The 26,736-nt window shown below is 47.3% G+C and overlaps 2 protein-coding genes across 4 annotated transcripts; one reads left to right on the top strand and one right to left on the bottom strand.

Moving 5' to 3' along the window:
- Window positions 1-174: 174 nt before the first annotated feature.
- Window positions 175-9,068, bottom strand: THYN1 (thymocyte nuclear protein 1). Of its 3 annotated transcripts, none has more exons than XM_080983767.1 (8): window positions 8,795-9,068; window positions 7,735-7,789; window positions 6,267-6,490; window positions 4,239-4,307; window positions 3,180-3,272; window positions 2,604-2,699; window positions 1,020-1,170; window positions 175-430 (listed from the first exon to the last, which is right to left on the bottom strand). In XM_080983767.1, exons 2-8 carry the CDS (start codon window positions 7,775-7,777, stop codon window positions 360-362), a joined length of 747 nt encoding a protein of 248 aa, XP_080839893.1. In that variant the 5' UTR covers window positions 7,778-7,789; window positions 8,795-9,068; the 3' UTR covers window positions 175-359. The 3 variants fall into 3 exon arrangements, with proteins under 3 accessions (XP_080839893.1, XP_080839892.1, XP_080839894.1); XM_080983766.1 differs by having other exon boundaries at window positions 8,801-9,067; XM_080983768.1 differs by having other exon boundaries at window positions 175-435; window positions 8,801-9,063.
- Window positions 9,069-9,199: 131 nt separating this feature from the next.
- ACAD8 (acyl-CoA dehydrogenase family member 8) lies at window positions 9,200-21,527 on the top strand. Its single transcript, XM_080983764.1, has 11 exons — window positions 9,200-9,354; window positions 10,815-10,915; window positions 12,268-12,437; window positions 12,535-12,644; window positions 13,665-13,741; window positions 15,316-15,453; window positions 16,447-16,582; window positions 16,692-16,789; window positions 17,985-18,137; window positions 19,320-19,422; window positions 20,444-21,527. Exons 1-11 carry the CDS (start codon window positions 9,255-9,257, stop codon window positions 20,494-20,496), a joined length of 1,239 nt encoding a protein of 412 aa, XP_080839890.1. The 5' UTR covers window positions 9,200-9,254; the 3' UTR covers window positions 20,497-21,527.
- The last annotated feature ends 5,209 nt before the right edge of the window (window positions 21,528-26,736 follow it).

Raw genomic sequence — 26,736 nt, forward strand, 5'->3', positions numbered from 1 at the left:
AATCATGTCCCCTTTTTACTTTAAGGTGCAGGTTCTCATCCCAGTGACTGCACTAGCTATCAGCTCTTGACTTCCGCTGTACCAACTATGGAATTTTTGTATGCATAAGCCACCTCAAGGGTCCTTGTGAGGGCCAAATGGCAGGGATTTTTTTTTTAAAAATTGACTCCTAGGTAAAAATAGGCACACATATATTAAAAATGTAATTTAAAGCAAACAAAACAGAAGGCTGCAGATAACAAATGCAGCTATAACCAGGCACTGGTGGTTTTCGAAGTTCACCTCTCCAACCAGTTAAAGCACACCGTTGTTCAGGAACAAACTGTTTTTGGGGGGTTTTTTGCGGCAGCAGCAGCAGCTCAGCCAAAGCGATAGCAATTCGGTGCATCTCTCAGTGCTTTTCCTCTTCCAGACTCAAAATGAATGCAAACTGCTCTTTAAAAGAAAACAGAGAAAGGTGTGATAAGGCAGGGGTAGCCATCCTGGTGCCTTCCAGATGTTGGACTCCTCCAGCCACAGATTGCAGGGGGTGGGAGGGAGATGAAGTTCAGCAGCACCTGGAGGCACCTGGGATAAGGAAAGTCTTTTGCCAAGGACATGGCCCCACCTGTTTGACTGTGACACTTCTGAGTACCAGGTTGCCGGAAGCTGCAAGAGGGGAACGTGCTCCTGTGTTTGGGTCCTGCTTTGGGGCTTCCCATTGGGGCATCAGGTTGGCCACTGTAATAACATGTTGCTGGACTAGGTGGGCCACTGGCCTGATCCAGCACAGCTGCTCTTATGCTCTCCCCAAAACGGGGGCACCCGGCAAGTTAAAACGCAGGTAAAGCTAAGGTGGGGTACGAGTTAAGCATTCCTGCATCTTTAGCCTCCAATGGCTGAATGGCTGGGCAGCCTGATTTGGGTTATTATTGTTTTGGTTGGCAGGATAGGGAAGAGCTGCCATCCCTTGCATCAAGTGATGCTTTGAAGATGCAATCGTGCAGGTGAACATCTAGCAAAGTGGCAAACAGTCTTACCATCCGTCAGGGGCTGGACCGAGAGCCTCTGCCTGGTGAAAAGAGCCGCATCTTTCAGGGGCCCTCCAGAGATTTTGTGCGTCTGGTGGTGAAGTTTCAGCTCGGCCAGAGGGATGAACCGCTTGGTCATTCGCATAAACTGGACGTCCACCTGTAAGCACAAAGGAAGGAGCATCCATCAGGGAAGGGAGTCGGACCTTGGGGTCTGCAACTTTTGCTCTTCTACCTGCAGAATTGCGGCTGCCAAGATTGTCCTATCTGGTATTGTGAGGCACTTGCAAGAAAATTCTGCCTCCCCTTTGCCGGCTGTGCAGAGCAGTTACTTATTCAAAAGTGAGTGAAGAGTCATTAACACTCTGAATGAGAGAAGCTCAGAGAGAAATGGAAGGATTTGTCTCTGCATCTTGCCGGGTGATGTGAAATATTAAGCAGAATGAGTAGGAGTAGAAGACTGCTCGAAACATCCCTCTTTTGGAAGAAAAGCATCCATTTATTAATGCTTTAGAAAAGGAGGCTGATAGTATATATCATTTGCGAGATATACTTAGCTGTGAGACTTACTGCAATGGAAGGAGATTTATTTTCAGCCTTGCAAAAAAACCCCACAAGTTTGTAATGCACCATTTGCCTTGTTTACAAGCCCACATATACAAAAATAACTCATTTGTGGCTGTTTTAAAGAGGAACAAAAGGAGCATTATTTGTCCCACTTCCATCTTTGACACGAGGGATGGGGAACTGTCGGGCCCCTCAGGGTCAAATGTGACCCGCAGTATCTCCATATGAGGCCTCTCCCCAGGCTAAACCTTCCTGACCCTGTTCCACAGCCTCCTCAAATGCTTTTGACTGGCTGGAATGTGTCCTTGGACTGCAAGCGATGCCTCTTGCCAGCCTGGATGGAGGATACAGAGAGCTGTGCTCTCAGGGCCATCTTAAGCATATGTGGTGCAAAGATCTGCCTGGCGCCCCGCCCCTGGTTGCCCAGAGTTGTTGACCTTTCTTTAGGGGGAGAACCCCAAAGTTGTTGACCTTTTTTAAGGAAAGGTTCCCCAAAGCTGTCAACCTTTTTTTAGGTTGCTGACACCACGCTTATCTCTGAGAGAAGCTGGGCACCTCGTGGTGTAAGCAGCATGAGCTGGACAGGCTTCTCCATGGTCCTGTGCCAATCCCGGGCATGCAGGAGGGCAGAGCCAGCTGGCCACCTCAGTGTCTTGCTGGCTCGCTTGCCCCTGAACTTGCAGCGCAGAGCCACCCACAGCAGAAGAGCCCGCCATGGCGCTCCGACCGACAGGTGGGCTCTTCTCCGGATGCCAACTCTTGGGCCCCAGACTTTTGGCCTGGCGCCCCTGAAAGCCCGGTGCCTGGGTGCCCTGCACCCCTGGCACCTATGGTTAAGACGGCCCTGTGTGCTCTGTCTGGAAACCTCTGACTCCTGCATGGCTGGTGTGCAGAAGGAAGAGTCAAGTCTGTTGCTCTGCCAAAGAATTTCCCTAACCCTGGTATATGCATGATGAGATTGGAGCCAGCCGTGCCTAACCAGAGCCGATCGTTGAAAACCCATTTGCCAAGCAACAGCAATCTTACCATGAACCATTTGGGTTTCTCTTTGGTGCTGGAAGCATCGTAGTGAGGATCTTTCTTTTCAAACTGGGTGTGATCAGGATACGCCTCCTTCACTATCTAGAATTCGGGAGAGAAGCACAACCAGAGGATGACTCGCAAACTGAGAGTAGCCGTGGAGTAGACACTGCTTTGAGATAGTCATCATCATTTGTGACTTGACACTCAGATCCAAATGTGCGACCCACTCAACTGAAAAAGACTGCAATTTGAGGCAATTTGCGAACTGTATGTTCCATATCAGAACTTCCAGCTCTCCTCTGTAACAACAGGACTTAGGCCCCAAATAGCTGGAAGACCATCTCCTTCCCTGCAGACCCTCTAGGGTGTTAGGAACTGCACACTGAAGATGCACTTCTCTTTGACACCTAAGATATATGTCTATTTTTGGGAGCCACCCCTATTCCCTTGTTTTAAATGGGTTTTAATATTGTTATTTCACACAGTTGTGAACCATAGAATCATAGAATCATAGAGTTGGAAGAGACCACAAGGGCCATCGAGTCCAACCCCCTGCCAAGCAGCCCTGGTACCTCTCACCTTGATAATGCCAGCAATCCCGGGCTCTTTACAGTTGCTGTGGTAGAAGAAGGCTTCCTGGCCAGCTTTCATATCCTTCAGGAAATTCCGTGCCTGCCAAAACAGAAGAGCAGGGACCATCTTATTGACACCACCAGACAGAAGGGCTACAGATAATCCATATCTCCTTGCAGGTAATTAGCACTATAGCCACCATGCCTCATATTTTGAAGGAGAGGATGTGAGGTAAGCAGGGGACTCAAAGTTCAGTTCAGTTATATTAAGCCATGGATTGTGCTAACCCTTGTTTAAAACTCGATGCAGGGAGCCAGAACTCACAGACAGGCAAACCATAGTTTTAGAACTATTTGATCGCTTTCCTTTTCCACAGGACCTCCTCAGCACCCTGGTCTCCAGGGAGCTGGCAAAGCAAGAGGTGGACTGTGATCTGTCAGTTCAAACATTGCACCAAACCATAGTTATAGCCAACAATGGATAACAAACCATGGTTTCTGGTTCTGGTTTGCTAGCTGATTATAAACCATTACTCATCAATCCAGACGTCGTGCTAACCCAGAGAAGAGGAACCGTTTTCAGTCCAAGGGCCACATTCTCTTCTGGGAAACCTTCCAGGGGCCACATGCCAGTGGTGGGTGGGGCCAGAGACCAGAGGGGGCAGAGCAAAATACGTGGATTTTACCTTTCTTTGCTTGACTAGTTTCGACACATTCACCTGTCCCATCCAGGCAAGCACGGAACATCATCAGAGTTCAAAAACACATCCCGGCCTAGGCTCATTCTCATTAATGCTAGAAACGATGGGTTGAATTTGCAACTCAACTTGTCTTAAATATCAACAGCACAGGCAAAAATAAAAGGTGGAAATGGACAGCAGAACTTTAAAGTGCCAAAGCATATCTGTGTTCTCCCACTGTAAACTTTGATTGGAAGGTAAGTTGATTAGAATCTACGCAATATCACATCCATCCAGAATAGCTATTTGCTGCTCAGAAACCTACTTTTTTTTTTGTGAGAATAAATTTATTGATCAATGCCATTGCTACAGTTGACTTTACTTACCTGGTAATTCCTGACTCCGTCCCAGCATGCTGTCTGATTGGGTTGAGCTTTTAAATCTTCAATGCCAAACTGGATAATAAAATAAAATAAACATACATTACCCCAAATGCCTAATTGCGCCTTTAAAAAAGAAAAGAAAAGTTCAGCATTTCATTTATTACTGGCAGCCTTGTTTATACCTGGTGTTGCTTGGTAATTTTAAGACACCCCCCTCCCAAAAAAAAGAGCTGTGCAGTTTTGAAAGGTTTGGTCTGCCCTAAGTGAGGCACGAGGGGCTTGGGGTGATTTCTGGGGGTGGGCGAGATATAAAGGAAGGGGAGGTTGGTCAGGTGTGAGGAGCAAAGGGGTTGGTGGGGTTGGTGAGTAGAGCGTGCAGATGGAGAGACAGACAGACAGAGAGTGAATCTGTAATGTTACACTAGGCAATATATTTTGGTTATAATATACAGCTTTTATTATGGGAAAAGTTATGGAAAGAAGATTTAAAATTTACAGCTTACTATACATTGAAAATAGGGATGTGGGTGGCGCTGTGGTCTAAACCACTAAGCCTCTTGGGCCTGCCGATCAGAAAGTCGGTGGTTCGAATCCCCGCGACGGGGTGAGCTCCCATTGCTCGGTCCCAGCTCCTGCCAACCTAGCAGTTCAAAAGTATACCAATGCGAGTAGATAAATAGGTACTGCTCCAGCGGGAAGGTAAATGGCATTTCCATGTGCTGCTCTGGTCTCGCCAGAAGCAGCTTAGTCATGCTGGCCACATGACCTGGAAAAACTGTCTGCAGACAAACGCCGGCTCCCTTGGCCTGTAAAGCGAGATGAGCACCGCAACCCCAGAGTCGTCTGCGACTCAACATAACCATCAGGGGTCCTTTACCTTTACCTTTTATACACGGAAAGAAAATTATTTGAAAATGATGTACCGCTGGTATCTAACACCTAGTAAACTAGCAAAAATGTATAGAACTGCTTCAAATGTGTGTTGGAAATGCAAAAAGAAATAAGGCACCTTTTACCATATGTGGTGGACATGTGGGGTGGTAGAAGAGTTCTGGGAAATGATATATAATGATTTTTTTTTTTTAAAAAAAACCCGTTTAAGGTAACTTTTGTTTAAAAAAACAACCCAGAAGCTTTGTTAGGAACTGTAGGTGCAGAATTACCAAAAGAGAAAAAAAGACTGTTTATGTACATGACGACAGCAGCATGGATGCTCTTAGCCCAGAAACAGAAAGAAGCTAAAGTCCCGATCAGAGAAGAATGGCAGACCAAGTTGATGAACTATGCCGAAAGGGCAAAAATGATGGGAGAGATCAGAAATCAGGAAGACCAAATTTTTAGTAAGGACTGAATAATTTTATAACCTATCTTAGGGACCACTATAAGCAGTTGAAATCATTAGCAGGAATACAATAACTCTTGTAAAGTAACATGAACTTTAGATACTCTGGACATATAATAGATAGGTAAAGGTAAAGGTACCCCTGCCCGTACGGGCCAGTTGTGTCCGACTCTGGGGTTGTGCGCCCATCTCACTTAAGAGGCCGGGGGCCAGCGCTGTCCGAAGACACTTCCGGGTCACGTGGCCAGCGTGACAAGCTGCATCTGGCGAGCCAGCACAGCACACAGAAACGCCGTTTACCTTCCCGCTAGTAAGCGGTACCTATTTATCTACTTGCACTTAGGGGTGCTTTCGAACTGCTAGGTTGGCAGGCGCTGGGACCGAACGACGGGAGCTCACCCCGCCGTGGGGATTCAAACTGCCGACCTGACGATCGGCAAGTCCTAGGCGCTGAGGCTTTACCCACAGCGCCACCCGCGTCCTCTATATAATAGATAGATTACAGTAAAAGATGCAGGAATAAATTTTAAAAATGGAACCCAGGGAGGGAGGGTAGTCCGAAGCTTCGAGAGAACCTTTTGTTTTTATTTTTTCTTTGGGATTGTTATGTATGTACATAAAACTATTAATGATAATAATAAAAGCGAGAGCGAAATGCACACGTCTCCCATAGATGGCGGCTTGCTTACCTTCACATCTACACCCTTCTCGAACCTGCTCTCGGGTTCAGATTTCATTAGCCAATGGGTGTGGGCTCTCTTGTTTCTGTCCTGCTCAGCATGGGCTTCTACCTTGGAGGTTTCCGCAATATTTCCGGTTGCAAGGCTTTTCATCTCGACTCTCTGCGATCTGGGTCTCTTGCTCTCCCCCTGCAGTTCAGATCTGGCCTCTTTAAAATCAGGTTCTTTTGGAGCTTGAAGGATCCAAAGAATTCAGAGGGCATACCACGGGTATTTGGAAGATGAATTTTGAAAGGACATGAGGAAAGTGGGAAGGGGAGCAAAGAATCATGTCAGCTTGGTGGGCTTCAGCTAATCTATTAAACAAAGTCACTTTGGAAAATGATTCATAAGTAACTGGGAGGAAATGGACGCACAATGTCCATCTCTAGATATTGTGGTTTGCCTGCTGGAGGCTTCTGCTGATTTCTCCTGTTTGTGCTCAGACACAGCACATTTACCAGCAGCTGCTTGCTTGCTACTTGCTAGACTCATTTGTCATTGGCTGTGCTGCTGTGAGGTCATGAAATACATAGGAACATTCCAAATGCTCAGGGCAGGGGTTTTAGCCACAGACCTGGGAGGCAAGTGAAGAGGAAGGGCCCTATAGCTCAGTGGTAGACCATCTGCCTTGTGTGCAGAAGGTTCCAGGTTCAGTCCCCAGCATCTCCACATAGGGCTGAGAGAGACCCCTGGCCTGAAACCCCAGAGAGCCACTGCCAGCCAGTGTGGGCAATACTGAGCTTGATGGACCAATGCTCAGACTTGGTATAAGGCAGCTTCTTATAAGGGAGGGGCTGCATGTAAATGGTCCGAGGCTCAATCTCTGTTTTTCCCAGGTATATCTGGAAGAGAGACCTTTTCCTCCTGACTCACAATGCTAATGAAACAGGGTGCTAGAGAGAGAGATCTATCCATTGCTTCTCCTCTGCAAGCTGCTAGCACCTACTAAACTTGCTTGGCAGGCTAGTAACTTTGCAGCCTTATTTGCAAGGCTGCTGGATCAGAGAGGCGAGAGGGCGTTTTGGGGGGGAGAGAGACCAGGGATGAGTGAAACCAGACATATTGGGCAGGAGAGAGGTCAGAGAAATAGGCCAACTATCAAATCCATCATTCAGTGGGGGAGAGGACACTTGTGGTCCTCTCTATGTTGCTGGGCTACAACTCCCATCAGCCAACATAGTTGATGGTCAGGAATGATGGGAGTTGTAGTCCAGTGACCTCTGGTGGACCACAGGTTCCCTATTCCTGATATAAATCTTTTAACTACAGGTGCTGAGTAGCTCACATTTCAACATCCCTTAGTGTGTATAGCCAAAAAAAGAGCAGCACACAGAAGATGCAGCCCAAGTTGGCTCTTTCTTTATCAATAGTTTTTACTTTTTTTAAGTAAACTGAACTCTGGATAATATTGGTTGAGCCTGACTCCCCCACTGACCTGTCAAGGCTGCTCGGCCTCTTTTCTTCCCTTTCGGAGGCATTTATCCAGCTGCCTAGAAGAAGAGGAAGAATCTTAAGAGAAAGCAAAGCAGGAAATATGCTCTTGCATCAACAGCTCAGTCGGTAAAACATGAGACTCTTAATCAGGCATAAGCAAACTCGGCCCTCCAGATGTTTTGGGACTACAACTCCCATGATCCCTAGCTAACAGGACCAGTGGTCAGGGATGATGGGAGTTGTAGTCCCAAAACATCTGGAGGGCTGAGTTTGCCTATGCCTGCTCTTAATCTTAGGGCCATGGGGTTGAGTCCCACGTTGGGCAAAGGATTCCTGTATTACAGGGGGTTGGACTAGATGACCCTAATGGTCCTTTTCAACTCTACAATTCTATGATTCATTATATGAAGCGCAACAAGAGAGGTCAGACTTGGAGAAGGACTGGAGCTTAGTGACAGAGCCTCTCTGCTATGCATGCATGAGGTTCCAGGTTCAGTCCCTGGCATTTCCAGGTAGGGCTGGGAAGGTTCCATGCCTGAAATTCTGGAGAGTTGCTGTCAGTCAGTGTAGACAATACTGAGCTACATGAATTAGTGGTCTGAGTATAAGGCAGCTTCCTATGTATTTTTCGATTTGATTGGCAGTGCCTCCATCACTCCAGGACTGAAAAAAAATAATCAAGGCTCAGATCCCAGTTCTGCTATCAAAAGGCCGTTCTTTCTCTTTATCTCAGCCCACTAGTCTTCAAGTGATGGGTCACAGCTTGATCCAAGATAGCTTGCAACAGGAGCATTACCACCGTGAAAATACATGGTAAATGATTAAGAAACGGTTCCCCACGTGCATGCCTGGGCTACAAGGGGGTCCTCCTGGGTCTGAAAAAGTTGAAGATACCTAGCCTAACCTACCTCGCAGGGGTGTTGTTGAGTATTAAATCTGGGGGGGGGGGGGGGAGAACAATGAGCGCTGCTTTTTGCTCCCAGAAGGTAAGAGAAAGTTATACATGTATTACATAAAAGCCCATCAAAAGTTAAAGACCATGGGGAGGGAATAGAACCCACCTGTACCTGTAAAATTGGTGCCGTGGTGGCGCAGATACGCGACTGTCCAACTTTCCTTCCTCTTAATAGCGTCCTTTCTGTCTCTCCAGCTTTAGAAATTGGCGCGCCTGATTGCAACAAAAAATAAATAAATCCGAAACGCTTCCGCTGCTAAATGCCTGTTAGGTTCGGAGGTTAAATACTCGTTTTGCAAACCGCAGCTCTGCCTTTAAGACCGGCCCCTTCCTTTGCAGCCAATCGGAGAACTAACAGCTGGAGAACCCTGGGGAGAAAAAGACGCCACAACCCCAGAAGCCCGGGCAAGCCCTTTGCGATGGCTTCTGGGGATTGTAGTCTTCTTGGGTAGGAGCCAGAAAGAAAAGTAACGGCAGTCTGTGGAGCTGAGAACAACGATTCCCACAATGCAGAGCGGCCAGCCAGACCTCGTTCACCTGCCCGGGCGACTTAGGTGGTGCTGGCCATGGCTTGGAGAGTGTGCTGCAGGCTGGGGGCCCAACTGAGGAGGCTTCCTGGACGGAGGCACGCATGGGGGCGCCGAGACATCGCCTCCTGCATAGACCGTAAGATTAAGGGGAAATAACCTAACAGTCTGCTGTTTCGGGTTAGGGACAGTCCTCTGGGGAAGAGCGGAGTTCGTCTGTTAGCTGGGGGGAAAGCAAATAGCCGGGCTTCCTTGCCTTTAGCGGAGGTGTGGCAGGCAGAGATCCAACAGGTTGCGTTGGCCACCGCGTGATAATGTACCGGGAGGAAACCACCACCGGTTGAACTCCTGCCAACTATTCTGCTACAGTTACAGATAGGTAGCCGTGTTGGTCTGCCATAGTCAAAATAAAAATAATAATAATAAAAAAAAATCCTTCCAGGTGCTACTGGAAGGATTTTTTTTATTCTGCTACAGCAGTTGATTCTTCTTTTTTTTTGCACGGAGATGATCGGAGGGGAGGTTGCTTGCCGTTCTCAGCAAGGGGGTGTGCTGTTTGGGTCATGCTTCGTCTGTTGGACTTCTGTCTGCAATGACGCTATTAAGGAGGATTCTTGCTGGAGAGGGAGGTTGGTTCTGGCTTTCCAAATACTGTTGGGCCACAACTCCCAATTGATCCCAGTCAGCATGGAGATGCCACTGTGGATTCAATCTGGGGCCTTCTGCATGCAAAGCAGATGCTCTGGCAGGGAGCTGTGGCTTTCCCCATTGTTCCTCATGTGCTGAGATGAGAAGCAGAATTCATTCCATCAGCTCTATGAGGCCATTCCAGTTATTCATTACAAGAACCATTACTTAATTTTTAACAATTGGCATATCCAACCCCCCCCTCCCTGCCCCCTTTTCCTTCTGTGCTGTGGCTTTTGAATTGCAAGCCTGCATGCAGAAAACTTGTCTTGTTTTAGCTGATTATGTGCAAGCTGTTTCAGAAGCAAAGCAGGAATGCTCCAGATAAATAATGTTGTGAGTTGGGCCGTATCCCCAAGTCCCCTTCTAATTCCTGGACCTGGCAAGGATTCAGTTGTTGGAGTAGTCAGGCCAGTTTCTTGGCGAGATAGTGGTCTAAGTATGTCATTAAGGCAACCACGGAAGCAGCTCTGGGCCAGAGGGAAAATGGGTGCTCCTGTCCCTTAACTGGCTGGTGAGAACGACAAGAGCTAAAATAGAGTGTGTGAGAGCTAGAATCTAGAAGTAGGCTGGGCTGCTGTGAGTCAGCCATGCCTGGTTTCTGTTTAAATCCAAACTATGGTCAAGGGAAGAGCAAGACCTCCTTGGGGTGTTAGTGGTGTGATTCCCTCCATCGTAGGCTTAGTTTGTGTATATGTGTAAATAAACCATATATCATAAAGACACCACAGTCTCTACTGTCCCCAAACCCTGGGTCGGAGTCTGGAACCTCGCACTACTTGGAGATTGGGTGGTATGCAGCAATAAATATTACTTTCATTAACCTAAAGTGACCTGTTTATTGGAGGGCCTCTTCCTCCTTTTTTCCTTGTATCTGCTTTGAAAGCTTCTCCCCTTTCTTCTGCCTCCCAGCCACAGTGGGTTTGACCGAGGAGCAGAAGGAGTTCCAAAAAGTGGCCTTTGACTTTGCTGCCAAAGAGATGGCCCCCCACATGGCTGAGTGGGATGAAAAGGTGAGGAATCCACTAGGCGCATAGATACCAGATCTGACGACAATGCTTAAGTGCCCTACCAAGAGAGCAGGTGGGGAAAGCCTGCCACTGTTTGCTACTGCTGATTGGTTCGTTTGCTTGGGGCTGCTCATTTCTGCTACTCACTAGCAAACATAAAATGTTAAAGGTGACCTTTCCTGGCTTCCGAGTGGTAGCGCTTGTTTATTCACCGGTAAGTTACCCTATGATGTGGGTGGCGCTGTGGGATAAACCACAGAGCCTAGGACTTGCCAATCAGAAGGTTGGCGGTTTGAATCTCCGCGACGGGGTGAGCTCCCGTTTTTCGGTCCCAGCTCCTGCCCACCTAGCAGTTCGAAAGCACATCAAAGTGCAAGTAGATAAATAGGTACCACTCCGGCGGGAAGGTAAATGGCGTTTCCGTGCGTTGCTCTGGTTCGCCATAAGTGGCTTAGTCATGCTGGCCACATGACCCGGAAGCTGTACGCCAGCTCCCTCGGCCAATAAAGCGAGATGAGCACTGCAACCCCAGATTCGGACACGACTGGACCTAATGGTCAGGGGTCCCCTTTACCCTTTACCTAAGTTACCCTATGCTTCAAAAGGCACATCAGTGGCGGTTTTAGTATGTATGCATCAGGTTTTACCACTTCAAAGCCATGCAGTCTTCCCTCCACATTTGTAAGGAGTAATTCCTTTTGTGTGGCAGCACCTGGAACTGTGGAACTCCCTGCCAATTGACATTTGGCAAGCACCATCATTATATTCTTTTAGAAACCTGCTGAAAAACATCTGTTTTGGTGGGTCTGTCTGGACACATGGTCTGTTCTTCAATTTATTTTGGATGTGTGTGGTTTTTAAGAAGTTTATAACAGTTTTAAGATGTTTTCATAGAGTCGGAAAGGACCCCAAGGGCCATCTTGTCCAACCCCCTGCAATGCAGAAATCTCAACTAAAGCACCCATCCAACCTTAGTTCAACAACCTCCAATGAGGCGAGTCCACTACCTTCTGAAGGGAGTCCAGTCCACTGTCGAACAGCTCTTAGCCTCAGAAAGTTCTTCCTAATGTTTAACTGGAATCTCTCCTTTCCTGTAACTTGAAACCATTAGTTTAAGCCATCCCATTCAGAGTTCATCCATGTGGCAGCCCTTTAGATATTTGAAGATGGCTCTCATAGCTCCTCTCAATCAGCTAGTAAGCCAATATTGTGGTTGGTGGGTGAGAGGTGTTCACCTGCTGCTTCAAAGAAATAGTTGTCCTTGAGAAAAGGAAGAGAAGGGGGGGGGGGAAACAAAACCTCAAGATTTGTCGAAAACCCAAATGAATAACTGTTTCCCCTCTCTCCCTTTGCAGGAAATATTCCCTGTGGAGACAGTGCGGAAAGCAGCTCAGCTGGGGTTCGGTGGGATCTATGTGCAGCCAGACGTGGGGGGCTCTGGGTTGTCCCGGCTCGACACCTCCATCATCTTTGAGGCTCTGTCGACGGGCTGTGTCAGTACGACAGCTTATATCAGCATCCACAAGTGAGTAATGGGAGGCAGAAGTGCTCGGCCTGGAAGGCCACCTTCAGGCAGAGGGTCTGCATTGTGACCCCTTTTCTTGTGGTTGTCGCTGCTGCAGCATGTGCAATTGGATGATCGACACCTTTGGGACAGAGGAACAGAGGCACAAGTTCTGCCCGTCGCTTTGCAGCATGGAAAAGCTTTCCTCCTACTGTCTGACTGAGCCAGGTGAGGGAGATTTGTTCATTTAGTTAAAAGTTTTTCATCAAATTATACTGCATTGATTTCTGTGGGAAAGCAACAGAAGCAATGAAGAAACAGGTAAGTGTCCCCGCTCCCTCATATAGAAGAAGAAGAAGAAAGCAGTTGAAAAACTTTTGAGGATATCGAGAGAAGATGAAATTAAGAGTCCAAATGGCAGAGGACAGAAGCCACTTCAGACAGTGTTCTACAGTCTCAGGATTGCAGATGGAAAATGAGGACCCCTCCATGAATGTATCCCAAGTCTTTCAAAGCAAGCTACAGTGGTACCTTGGGTTACATACGCTTCAGGTTACATACGCTTCAGGTTACAGATTCTGCTAACCCAGAAATAATACCTTGGGTTAAGAACTTTGCTTCAGGATGAGAACAGAAATCGTGCTCCGGCCACATGGCAGCAGCGGGAGGCCCCATTAGCTAAAGTGGTGCTTCAGGTTAAGAACAGTTTCAGGTTAAGTACGGACCTCCAGAACGAATTAAGTACTTAACCTGAGGTACCACTGTAGTTACTGCCTCCTGCGGGAGTGAGTTCCATAGTTGAACTACGCATAGTACGAAAAAGTACTTTTTATTTTTTATTTTATCAATAAAAATCTTCCAGTATTCAACTTCCCTTTATGCCAACGAGTTCTAGTGTTATGAGAGCTGGAGAAAAACTTTTCTCCATCAACTCTCTCCATGCCATGGTTAATTTTATAAACCTCCATCATGCCACCTCTTTCTTGCTTTTTCTCTAAAAGGTGCCAAACATTGCAGTGTTTCTTCACCTGGCGGAGGGGGGGGTCACTCCATTCCCTTGCTCATTTTGGGTGTCCTTTTCTGAACCTTTTCCGGCTCTACAATATCCTTGTTGATCTGAGGTGACGAAGGCCACCCTGTGAGCACCCCAAAAATTGGAATCCGGGCCTCTCTTGTCTGAATCTTACTCTTTATTGCTCTTTTAACGGTATCTCAGTTGCAATTGTCTGCCTCTTGTTTTCCAAACAGGAAGTGGAAGTGATGCAGCTTCCCTGCTAACTTCAGCCCGGAAGAAAGGGGACACTTACATTCTGAACGGCTCCAAGGTACCCGGCGTCCTCCTCTTTGACACCCACTCTTCATCTTCGCCTCAACGAACCCTCTAAAATATTCTCCTTCTCGTGCAGAACTAACTACCTCCCCTTCCTTAGGCTATTTCGGTGCTCCAAGCAGTCATTGCTGCAGATGTCCAGAATGCAATATTTTCTCCCTTCCGCAGTCCCTGCCCCCCTCAATGCCTTCTGCACATAAATTATTTGGTTCTGAAGATTGCTTTGGGAATTCCACTTGTGTTTCTTACAGCTATCTGGCTTAAGGTAGCTTTGAAAAGGGAAGTGGATAAATTCGCAGTGTGTTAGGTCAGGTGATGGTTATCCCCACATTTCAGGGGCAGTCTTGTCACCAGATGTGTGCTGTGGGCTAGCGGTCAGATACCTGCCAGGGCCCACAAGCAACAAAGCAGGGGACCCAATCCTTAGCCCCCCCGGCTCCTGCTGCTTTGCAGCTGTCTCCCCCCCCCCCGATTCCCTTCCCTTCTCCAGATGCGCAGGTATTGACCAGAGTCAGAGATGCTGCTGCTCTTGCTTTTCACTCTCCTTCAGGTTCGTTGTGTGGATTGGGCCTGGAGGAAAAGGCCAGGAGTGTCAGTGTCAAGGAAGAGTGAGGGGCCTGCTCCCTGGGAGCATCTCACCCCCATTCCATCCAACATTTCTCCAACGAAAATAGGGATGTCGTAGGGAAAAGCTGGACATTCTGGGATCAAAGCAGAAACCGGGACAGCTTCTGTAAATCTGGGACTGTCCCTGGAAAATAGGGACACTTGGAGTTTGCATGTGGGATCGAACCAGGGACCTTCTGCATGCAAAATAGGTGGATAGCATCCCACTACATCCTTTTCCAATAATAATAATAATAATAATAATAATAATAATAATAATAATAATAATAATTTATTTATACCCCGCCCATCTGGCTGGGCTTCCCCAGCCACTCTGGGCGGCTTCCAGCCAAATATTAAAACACAGTAATACATCAAACATTAAAAGCTTCCCTAAACAGGGCTGCCTTCAGATGTCTTCTAAATGTTTGGTAGTTGTCGTTCTCTTTGACATCTGGTGGGAGGGCGTTCCACAGGGCCGGTGCCACTACTGAGAAGGCCCTCTGCCTGGTTCCCTGTAATTTGGCTTTTCGCAGTGAGGGAACCGCCATAAGGCCCTCGGCGCTGGACCTCAGTCTCTGGGTAGAATGATGGGGGTGGAGATGCTCCTTCAGATATAGTGGGAGAGGGCTGATGTCCTCACCCTTGTTTGTGGCCTTCCTCAAAGTGTCTCCCTGTGTGCTGCTGGAGGCAGGGTACTGGTGCCTGATCCAGCGGCGCCCTTCTTAGCTCCATGTTGCCACTCTGCCCTCCCTGTTTATCCTCCCTCGTTTCATCTTAATCTTCTCCCCTGTCCTTTGTTCTCACTCCAGCCCTTCTCTCCTTCCTGGACCTTGCATGGCCTTGGATGCACAGGCCCCCCAGGGGCAGCTTCTCTGCTTCTTGAGGTCGCCTGGGCTATAGTAGACTCTCCCTCCCTTCTCTCCCCTTTCTCTTGAGTCATCCTTTTTCTCGTCTCCCTAGGCCTTCATTAGCGGTGGCGGCGACACAGACCTGTATGTGGTGATGTGCCGGACGGGAGGGCCAGGCCCCAAAGGAATCTCATGCCTGGTTCTGGAGAAGGGGACTCCCGGCTTGAGTTTTGGCAAAAAGGAGAAAAAGGTAAGCAGGTCGGGGGGTGTGTGTGTGTGAGGAGACACTCTTGGCTTTTGGGGTGCATGCTGCATTCAGATTAAAAATATGCCACTTTTGCCACTGTGGGGACTTGCTTAAGTGGCCATCCAGTATATTTTATTTAGCTATAATAAAATTCTATATCCTATTTATAGATCATAAAAAAGAAAAAATATCAAAACAGTTTTCAACAATAAAAACATAAAACCATAAAAAGTTAAAAACAAACACCAACAAACCACCAACAAAATTATTATTATTATCATTTATTAAAATGTGCAGTGCTTTTTTCTAAAAAAATGTTTAGGGGTGCTCTCATTTTGACTCAAGAAAATCACCATTTTATAGTTGCAATTGTGAAAAATAAATACAGTAAATGGACAAAGGTACAGAACTTCACAAAATGTTTAGGGGTATGCGTACCTCCCCATCCCCCCAGAAAAAAGCACTTAAAATGTGTATACTGCCCCATTCCCAGAGATCTCAGGGTAGTTCACAACATAAAAATACAGTATTAAAAAAACACAAAATACATGATAAAAATAAGAACGGAAAGAACATAATAATTCCCCCTCTCACATCACATTTAAAAGTGCATCGGATGACAGTCCTGGTTGAAGAGGAATGTTTTCGCCTGTTTCCTAAAGGTGTATAATGAAGGTGCCAGCCGAACCTCCCTGGGGAGAGCATTCCACAAACGGGGAGCCACTACAGAAAAGGCCCCTTCTTGTGTTGCCAACCTCTGGACCTCTCATGGAGGTGGCACACGAAAAAGGGCTTCAGAAGACGATTGCAGGGTTCAGGTTGGTTCCTGGGCCCAGCAGAACAGAAATGTTTTCAGCTGGTATCTAAAGGTTAGCAGTGAAGGCACCCCGCTGAATCTCTAGTGGCGGAGTGTTCCACAGGACTGGGCTTAAGACACAGCAGTGGCATCGGAGCGCATTAGCAAAAAAGGCTCTCCTGCTTTTCCCTCCCCTGCAGATGGGCTGGAACTCCCAGCCGACACGCTCCGTGATATTTGAGGACTGTGCTGTTCCGGTTGCCAACCGGCTGGGAGAGGAAGGAACGGGCTTCAACATCGCCATGAAGGGCTTGAATGGAGGGAGGATTAACATTGGTAAGAGCGGAAGGGAAAGTGGGAGGTTTGGGCTGCCCAAGGGGGGCGGGGGGACACGACACCAGGCCTCCCGTGCATAATGGAGTCTTCTTCTCCATTCCTTCTGCAGCCTCTTGCTCTCTAGGTGCCGCCCATGCCTCAGTCCTTTTGGCTCGGGATCACCTTAATGTCCGCAAGCAGTTCGGGGAGCTGTTGGCTAGCAATCAGGTGACTTCATCTCACAACAGCCTGTCACTCCTGAAACAAGAGCTGCGTCTCAAGTGGTTAGAGCCCCTGCCTTTCGCACAGAAGGTCCCGGGTTTGATCCCCAGCAGCTCCAAGTCGGGTTGGGAGTGATTCCACGCCTCCTGTGGCACTCAGGGCAGAAGCTAAGGCCACATTCACACCGTCCATTCAAAGCACAATGATATCCCTAGAATCATAGGTTCTCTAGTCCAATGCTCTAATACTGCCCACTGCTGTCCCTGCGTGGGCTCCAGCTGGCAACTTTCCAGTTAACAGCCAGCCTGACCCGTTGTGCTTCAGATCATGGCTTCCCCCAAAGAATTCTGGGAGCTGTAGTTTGTTAAGAGTGCCAAGAGCTGTTTTGAGGTCCTTTGAGGTCCTGTTTTGAGTCTGGACCAGTCTGAATAGTTAGCTTTGGTGAAGACTTGACGTTTTTATCCCCAAAAAGTTTTTGATTGAGTTTCCACTGAAATGAGGTGGCGTTTTAATGTTGTATTTTAATCTTGTTTTTAAAGCTGTATTTCAATCGTTTTTATATTTGGTGTTAGCCGCCCTGAGCCCGGTCTTGGCTGGGGAGGGCGGGGTATAAATAAAATTTATTATTATTATTATTATTATTATTATTATTATTATTATTATTCCCCTCGCAGAGCTACAGTGTCCAGAGTGGTTTAACAAATCAATCCCTCCTCCCCGGGAACTCTGGAAATTGTAGGTCTGGAAGAGGAATAGGGGATCCCCTCCCAACTCTCATCACCTTTGACAAACTCCAGCTCCCATAATTCTTTGCAAGAAGCACCAATTATTTAAAGTGGTATCGCAGTGCTTTATGATGTGAATGTGGCCTACAAGTGATCCAGCGAGGAGGGACGTAACAAGGCGCTGCCAACCATGAACCCCACTGAGCACGACACCTTTTGCACACTGACTGGCAGCCCCTCTGCGGTGGCTTCCACACAAGCGTCTGTTCCCAGCCCTACCTGCACACATGGGGTACTGAACTTGGGTCCTTCTGTATGCAAGCATTTGGCCCCCGCTTTGGGCAGGCTCCCTCACTCCCTTGTTGGGGAGAAATGGGGGAATAGGGCAGCCTCACAGCAGCAGCAAAATTGGGGCCGCTTGCTGGGTTGGCCCTCTGGGTACGCCTTTACCCGTTTTGCTGCTTCTCTTTTGGCAGTACCTCCAGTTCCAGCTGGCAGAAATGGCAACCCGCTTGGTGGCTGCCCGGCTCATGGTGCGAAACGCGGCGCAGGCACTGCAGGAGGGGCGCGAGGATGCCGTGGCCCTCTGCTCCATGGCCAAGCTCTTTGCCACGGACGAATGCTTTGTGGTAGGCAAATCCCCCCTCCTCCAGCCCCCCCTTTTTAAAAAAAACAAAAACATGCATGTTTACTGCAGTTGCAAAGGTGGCGCTTTTTGCATCTTCAAACGTTTAAGGCTTCTTCCTTGGTATTTAAAAGACGCCATCTCGGGAAATGATCAAGAAGTGGTAAGTCAAAGGTAACGATCCAAAGGAATTGGGAAAAGACCTCTATAGTATTAGCTGCTGCAGCAGCTCACCCACTTTCTCTCGAGCAAGGCTGCCCAGAGAGCTCACTGGTGGTACTGCTGCTGCTGTTCACCACAGCTACTGTTGCAAGGAAGCAGCAGCAGCAGCAGCTGGGAAACAAGCACAAGGAATGGCAATTTGCAGACTGCTGCTCCTGTTATCCCAGAAAGCAGAGCAGGAGTAGAAACGGAAGCCAAATCTATAGGTCCGACTATTCAAGTCAAGGGAAGGTTCGTTGTTTAGTGGTTAACTCACTCAACCACTAGGTGGCAGTGTTGTATTTTAATCCAGGCTTCTGTGAGTCTTTAAAGGCTATTGTGTCTGCTTTCTCTCTGCTTTCGTTTTTTTAAAAGACTGGTGCTTAAACTCAATTATTTATTGTCCCTGTTCTACTTTGCTGCTGCTGCTATTATTATTATTATTATTATTATTATTATTATTATTATTATTATTTTTACATTTATATCCCATCTTTTCCCCAAGGAGCTAAAGGTAGTGTATATAGTCCTCCCCGATTTATCCTCTCAACAACCCTAGAAGGTGATTCGGCTGGATCCGGCCCCCGGGCCTTAGTTTGCCTACCTATGCACTAGATCTTCTCCCAACAGTTAGGCTTGAAGAAAAGCATCCTATTGGTGCAATAAAAGGCCTTCTTCAAGTTCAGTTGTGGCACAGGGGGGTGAGGTTTTTTTGGGGGTGGGAATGCAACAAATGGGTATTGGAGGGTTAATTTTCCTACCCCAGCTATAGCAAACACACCCCTTAAAAAAATCCCAGTCCCCTGGACTTGGAGAAGAGCCTTCTGTCTGTTCAAATAGAAGCCAAAGTGGGACAGAGTCAGCAGAGCACTGTAGACCGGATGGGGAGGTCCCAGGGGCCACATTTGGCTTGTGGACTGGCTCCTTTCCTCCCTGACCCTCCAGGCTCTAGGGCTCAACTCTTACTTGATTCTGTCTTGCGCAGATCTGCAACCAAGCCCTGCAGATGCACGGGGGCTACGGGTACCTGAAGGATTACAAAGTGCAGCAGTTTGTACGAGACATCCGTGTGCACCAGATTTTGGAAGGTGAGTTGTGTGGGGTGCTGCCCTGCAGCCTTGGCTGCTGCCTGCCTCATTCCAGTGACTGCATGCAGAAGGAACCTGCTTCAGTCCCTGGCATCTCCAGGTAGGCCCGAGATCGTTCCCCCTTGAAGCCCTGGAGAGCTGCTGCCAGCCAATGTAGTGTATGTCAGCCTTGGGTTACCCAGATGGGACTACAATTCCCATCATCCTTGACCAGTGGCGAGACTGGCTGGGGATGATGGGAGTTGTAGTCCAACAGCAGGGTGAAGAACACAGGTGCAGACAACACGGATCAGTGGTCTGAACTCGGTGTAAGACACTTTCCTATGTCCCTAGATTCCTGTGTTGATGGTTCACTGCAGCCCCTGCTCTGTAGTTTTCTGTTTATGTTGAGACCCACATTAATGTTCATTAACTGCTAAGCTACAATGAGCTGATTGCATAATGGCTTCACCAATGTCTCCCACTTGCACGGATCGGCCACATCTCATGGTGCGAGCTGTGGGAACTTGGTCCCAAGTTAACAAATAGCTAGGAAACCTGCTGCTTTTTAAAATCAACATAGGGAAGATAGGAAGCTGCCTTATGCAGAGTCAGGCCATTGGTCCATCTAGCTCAGTACTGTCTACACTGACTGGCAGCACCTCTGCAAGATTTCAGGCAGGGAGATCCCCAGGAAATGCCATTGGAGATTAAACCTGGGACCTTCCGCATGCAAAGGGCATGCTCTACTCCTGAGCTACATCCCTTTCCCTGGGTAGGATATTGCGGTCGTAAGCAGGTAGTGCCTGCATACTTTCAACCTTTGCATCCATGAGGACTATAAACTTGCTTGCTTTATCCATGGAAGGAAGAAAACTGGGGTTCTTAGAATTCCCCATCTGTGTCTAGATCCCCAGCACTTACAGTGCATGCACCAAATACACACAGTTCTGTGATTTGCTAACAAATACCTCTCTCTCTCTCTCTTTGTCCATCTGTCTGTCTGTCTGTCTCTCTTTCATCTGGCTTCACTGGCCATAAGGCACTAACGAAGTGATGAGGATGATCGTGGCCAGGAATTTGCTACAGGCATAGCGTCAGGAGCTGGTCTTCAGACCTTTGCTTTGCTGGATACGAATTTGAAACAAGGAGAGTTTGGAGGAGAGTTTTCTTTTTCACCACCAGCACTCCACCCACCTACCGATCTCTGCCCTGATGGGCACGGCTCAAAACCCACCAGGTGGCAGGTGGTGAATGCAGAGCCTTTGCCCTTGAAAGGCCAGCTGCAGTCCCGTTTCTCTACTCCTCCAAAAGAAACACAGCACTGGCCGAAACTGAACAGCCTGCATCCTCTCCAGCATTTTAAGTTAGCTTCCAATTCCTGAAGGTGGGAGCTACAGTCTTTTGATGAGCTTTGATACCAGAGCCTTGCAATGCGGGTGGGCAGAAGGAAGAGAAAATCCATTCTGGGTTTTGCACATGTTGGGGGAAAGGGATAATCTTGTTACATCCTTATTACCTGGAGATTACACCTTTTTCCCCAGGAGAAAACCACGAAGGCCTTTTAAGCTTTGCCTTTTCTTCCAAGACACAGGTCCTCTTTTTTTAGGTCATGTTGGCAGGTGAGGAGGAGATCTCTCCTCCCTTGCTAAATCAGGGGTGGCTAAATCCAGATGTTGCTGACATCTCCCATCAGCACCGGAGTCAGCATAGCCATTGATTAGGGATGATGGAAGTTGTAGTTCTGCAATATCTGTAGTAAACCCAAAGGAGAGGGAACCTGCAGCCTTCCATCAGCTCTGGCAAGCATGGCCAGGAATAATGAGAGCTATGGAAGTCGGAGTTAATAGTCCTGCAGGACTACAGGTTCCCCATGTCTATTAAACCTCATGGCAACCCCCTCGATTTCCACCAAAGCTCGCTCTGTCTCCCACCATCGTTCAGATGGTGCTAATCCTCTTCACCATCAGATCATTTTGGCTGCAGCAGGAAAGCCTTTTGATGCACAACAGGGTCTCAATCTGGCAATTTCCAGTTGGCCAATAGCACAAAGAGTGTCGAGAGTGCTGATCCGGGTCGTTTTCTTTTACTACTCCATGCTGGAATCAATAAATTCCTGTTTCTAACTTGGTTTGCATTGTCATTTCCCCCCTTATTATTTTGGTTAAGAGCACAATCCTGCCGATGTGCCTTTTGCTGCTTTTTCCTGTGCCTCAGCCTTAAGAGAGTGTTGCAAGGCTGGCAGATTGAGGTGGTCCTCAGGTGGAGTGGTGTTGGGAAGGAAGCAGGGATGAGAGGCCACCTTGCATTAGGTTTCTCAATGCCATCGGAAGGACCTGCGCAGGCGAGTGCCCTCCACAAAGTAGCTGCTTATGCATCATCAAAAAAGAGGACAGATCCACATTCGCTTATATATAGGTGACAATTTAGAAACAACCACCATAATTTAAATATTCATTTATTTATGTTTTGCATTCATATCTCCCCTTTTTCTCCAAGGAGCTCAGGGTGGTATACATGGTTCTTCCCCCCTTCATTTAATCCCCACAACAATCCCCCCACAACAACCCTGCGAGGTAGGAGAGAGTGACTGGCCCAAAGTCACCCAGTGAGCTTCATGGCCCAGTGGGGGTTTGAGCCCTGATCTCCCAGGTCCTAGTCCGACATTCTGGTCACATTTTCACCATACATTTTAAAGAGCTATGATACCACTTTAAACAGCCATGGCTCCCCCCCCCCCCCCAAATTATGGGAAGTGTAGCTGTGTGCTTTCTGATGTAAGAGTGTGCAGGGCCAGTGTGATTGTGAATGCCAACAAAAATCTGAGCAAAAGAAGGGGATGAGACCTGTTCCTCCTACCCCTCCCTCTCTATTTTTTCTTTAAAAGTTTTTAAAAATTGTGTATATATATTACTTTTTTTAAGAAGATAATATACAAACAGATCAGCAAAAAGTAAGCAGCATGGCGTATTGGCTTTCTCCTGGTTACGTCAAACTGCTGATATTCCTTTGCATCATTATATTTACAAAGGAACAAGGAATTACACTACTCTTTCATCCATAAGAGTTGGAAGGTACCAAGGCTCATCTACTCCAACCTCCTGCAATGCAAGAATGTGTTTGTTGCTGGGAAAGCGAGATACAAACATAGAACCAAACCAAAACCATTGTTTGCTGCTATTTATTGGTCGTGTGTCTCATGCAGGAGTGTCCCAAAGCGACCTAAGGATGGCGGCTGACGGTCATGCTCCTTATCAGCTATATGTGCAATAAAACACTGCCAAGTGGTATAAAATATGACCTTTGCCTTTTGATTCTGTAGGATCTGCATCTGGTTAGTTAATCTCCCTGTTAAAGTGACCTTCTGTCCAAATCATTCCAGTGTCTTCCAACTGACAGTTGGACCACTGCGAAAAATAAAAATAAAGAAGCCCCCCCCCCCAACTTACTTATGGGTAACACCTTTCCCTGGAAGTGAGTCCATCAGTGGGTCTCTGGTTTGTGTCACAAGCCTATGCCTTGAATATTTTCAGGACCTAAAACTCTTCCTGTCTTCATTTCTGGAATGGCCGCCTTAGGACAGTACCATTGCATTCCACAACAGTCCATTCCCAACTGTGGAGCTGGCCACGCCAGTCTTCCTACCCTGTTGTGATTGCAGGGTACATCCCCAGACAGCTTTCCTAGACACTCAGGGAGTCCGGAGAAGAGCTCTGTACAAGAAGGAGAGCTTTACAACCTTAAGTGACTCCCTTAAGAGGCCAGGTTGCAGCGTTTGAGACTTTTTAGTATAGAGGAAGTTTAGGCAAGAGGTGACATGATGGAAGTTCATAAAATTATGCACAGCATGAAGGAAGCGGATAGTGAAAAGGTTTTTTTCTTCCTGGAACTCGGGAGACATCCCATGAAGCTGAATGTTGGAAGATTCAGGGCACATACAGTGGTGCCTCGCAAGACGAAATTAATCCGTTCCGCAAGTCTCTTCGTCTTGTGGTTTTTTCGTCTTGCGAAGCACGGCTATTAGCGGCTTAGCGGCTATTAACGGCTTAGCGGCTTTAAGAAAAAGGAAACAAACTCGCAAGAACTCGCAAGACGTTTCGTCTTGCGAAGCAAGCCCATAGGGAAATTCGTCTTGCGGAACGACTCAAAAAATGGAAAACTCTTTCGTCTTGCGCGTTTTTCGTCTTGCGAGGCATTCGTCTTGCGAGGTACCACTGTAAAATGAAGCGCTTCTTCACGCAACACATAGTTAAACTGTGGCATTCACTCCCACAGGAGGCAGGGATGGCCATGAAAGTGGATGGCTTTAAAAGACCGGGCAAATTGTGTACAAGACAAGAACTACCGTATTTTTCATTCCATACGACACACTTTTTTCTTCCTAAAAAGGGGAAATGTCTGTGCATCTTATGGAGCGAATGCGTAGTTCCTGGAGCTGAATTGCCCAGGGGCAAAAAGCAAATCGTGTTCTTATTTTTTGAAAGAGAGAAGTGGGTGTTGAAACAAAGCCACTGATCGTTTGCCGATCGGGGAGAGAGATAAGGGACACTGGAGATAAAGGAGGCTGCCTGGGAAGGGGGAGGTAAAGACAGCAAACTTGCAAAGGGGGGAAACAGAAAGACTAAAGCAATAAGGAGAGAAATTAGAAGACAAGGAGGAGCAGAAAACTGCTCCAGCTAAGGAAAAGACACAAAGGCAAACAAGAGGGCAGGGAGTGTTGAAAGGAAACAGCTGACCAGTGGGAAGGCTGCCTGGGAGGGGGGAGGTAAAAGCCCATGGATCCTCAGGATTTGTGCATTGGGTCGCCCCAAATTCACCATCAGATCTCATAGCATGTCTATGGCTTCAGCATGCACCAAAAAAATCATGCATCCACTGTTTCCTGGGGCCGCAATGGCGCAAAAACATGGTTACAAAGCATGGATCCACATGGATCCTCAGGATTTTTGCTTTGGGTCATCCTAACTTCACCATCAGATCACATAGTATGTCCATGGCATGGCTACAGCCTGCACCAAAAAAATCAAGCACCCACTGTTGTGTGGGGCCGCAATGGCACAAAAGCGTGGTTACAAAGCATGGATCCACATGGATCCTCAGGATTTTTGCTTTGGGTCACCCTAAATTCACCATCAGATCACATGTCTGTGGCCACAGCATGAACCACAAAAATCATACATCCACTGTTTCGGTGAGAATATTTTTTTTCTTGTTTTCCTCCTCTAAAAACTAGGTGCGTCTTATGGAGTGAAAAATATAGTAGTGAGTGCTGGAAATGCAAAGAAAAGGAAGGTATATTTTACCACATGTGGTGGACTTGCAAAGAGGTAAAGGCTTTCTGGGAAATGATATATAATGAGTTAAAGAAAATGTTTAAAAATACTTTTGTTAAAAAACCAGAAGCCTTTTTATTGGGTATAGTGGGTGAAGAGATACCAAGGGAAGATAAACAACTGTTTATGTCTGCAACAACTGCGGCAATAATTCTCTTGGCCCAAAAATGGAAACCACAGGAGGTACCAGCGAAAGAAGAATGGCAGATGAAGATGATGGACTTTGCAAAACTGGCGAAGCTGACAGCAAAAGTCCGAAACCAGCAAGATCAAGTATTCCAAAAGGACTGGAGTTAATTTATACGATATCTGAAAGATTATTGTAAGCAATTAACATCACTAGCAGGGTTGTCTGAAGACTTGCAATGAGAAATTTTCTACCTTTCTATATTTATTTAAAGTTTGAGTTATTTTGTAATGAGTGTAATTAGAATTGGAAAATGTACAAAACGCAATGATATAAAGGTTAATTTTGAAAGCCATGAGGCTGGAGGGAAGGAAGTCGATGGGCTTGTGTGTGTGTGTGTGTGTGAGAGAGAGAGAGAGAGAGAGAGAGAAAGAGAGACTGGGCAAACTGATGGAGAGAGCTATTGATGGCTACTAGTCATGACGGCTAGGCTCTTTCTCCATTGTCAGAAGCAGGAATGTTTCTGCATGGCAGTTGCTGGAAACCACAGGAGGGGAGAGTGCTATTGAGCTCTGGCCTTGCTTGCCATTTTTCCACTGGCATCTGTTGGGCCACTGTGAGAAGAGGATGCTGGACTAGATGGACCATTGGCCTGATCCAGCTAGGGCTCTCCTTATATTCTGACAAATGTCAGTTCCTTTGGCCTGAAAAGCAAGATAAGCGTCATGCCCCATAGTTGCCTCTGACTGGACTTAACCACCCAGGGGTCCTTTACTTTTATTCTTAATTCTGGCAGGATAACCAAAGGGCCTGCCATCCTAAGTACTGTACACTTCCTATGTAGCAGGGATTACAGTGGTACCTCGGGTTACAGATGCTTCGGGTTACAGACGCTTCAGGTTACAGACTCCGCTTACCCAGAAATAGTACTTCGGGTTAAGAACTTTGTTTCAGGATGAGAACAGAAATCGTGCTCTGATGGCGCGGCGGCAGCAGGAGGCCCCATTAGCTAAAGTGGTGCTTCAGGTTAAGAACAGTTTTAGGTTAAGCACGGACCTCCGGAACGAATTAAGTTCTTAACCCGAGGTACCACTGTACTTTGTTTAAATAGAAGAAATCAACAGCATTGCCAACAAGGGAGGATTGGGGTCAAAAATTCAGGGCCCCAAATGCAGCAGAGTTGGTTTACCATACTTTGAGGTGAACTAGGAAACATCTCAAAAAGGCAGGGATGGAATGTACTATTAAGTTCAGAGTCTAAGATTACTCAGTAGCAACACAGGAAATCAAGTAGCAGCAGCTTTTCTGATAAGATACGGTTTCAGACTGGAGCTAAGGGTTTGCATATCTGAATGTTTTCCCTGTGCATATGCCCGAATCCACACACACTCACATAAAATACGTACTCTGTACATGGAGAAATCTAGCAGATAACGTTGAGGGTTTCTATGCTAGCTTTCTGTGTGCATGAAGCTTTGTTTCTAGAGGGATACATCCCAGCCCCTCGCTTATCCAAGAAAAGCTTATCAGTCAATTCTGTTGAGTCACCCAGGTGTGTATGTCCCTCAGAGCTCTGCCTTAATAAACCTGTTTAGCAGGACTGCGTTGACGGTGTTGATAAAGAGGGTGCTGCTGAGCCTGTACAGAGTGCACTCCTGCAACCACCGGAATGAAAAGTCGCCCTCTCCAATCGGGCCCATGTTCCCCAAGCAGGTGAAAAATGCACCACTGCAACTGATCCCAGGGGAGAGTCGCCTGCTCCAACCCAACTTCTGAACCATGTTGGCAACCATCTGCCAAAGGGCAGGCAGCTGCCCAGCCACTCGCAGCATCATACAGAGTGTACTACAGCGCCCGCCCAAAGGGAGACGAACC

Source organism: Podarcis pityusensis (genome assembly GCF_964106645.2).
Source record: "Podarcis pityusensis genome assembly, chromosome: 15".
Classification (NCBI taxonomy): Eukaryota; Metazoa; Chordata; class Lepidosauria; order Squamata; family Lacertidae; genus Podarcis; species Podarcis pityusensis.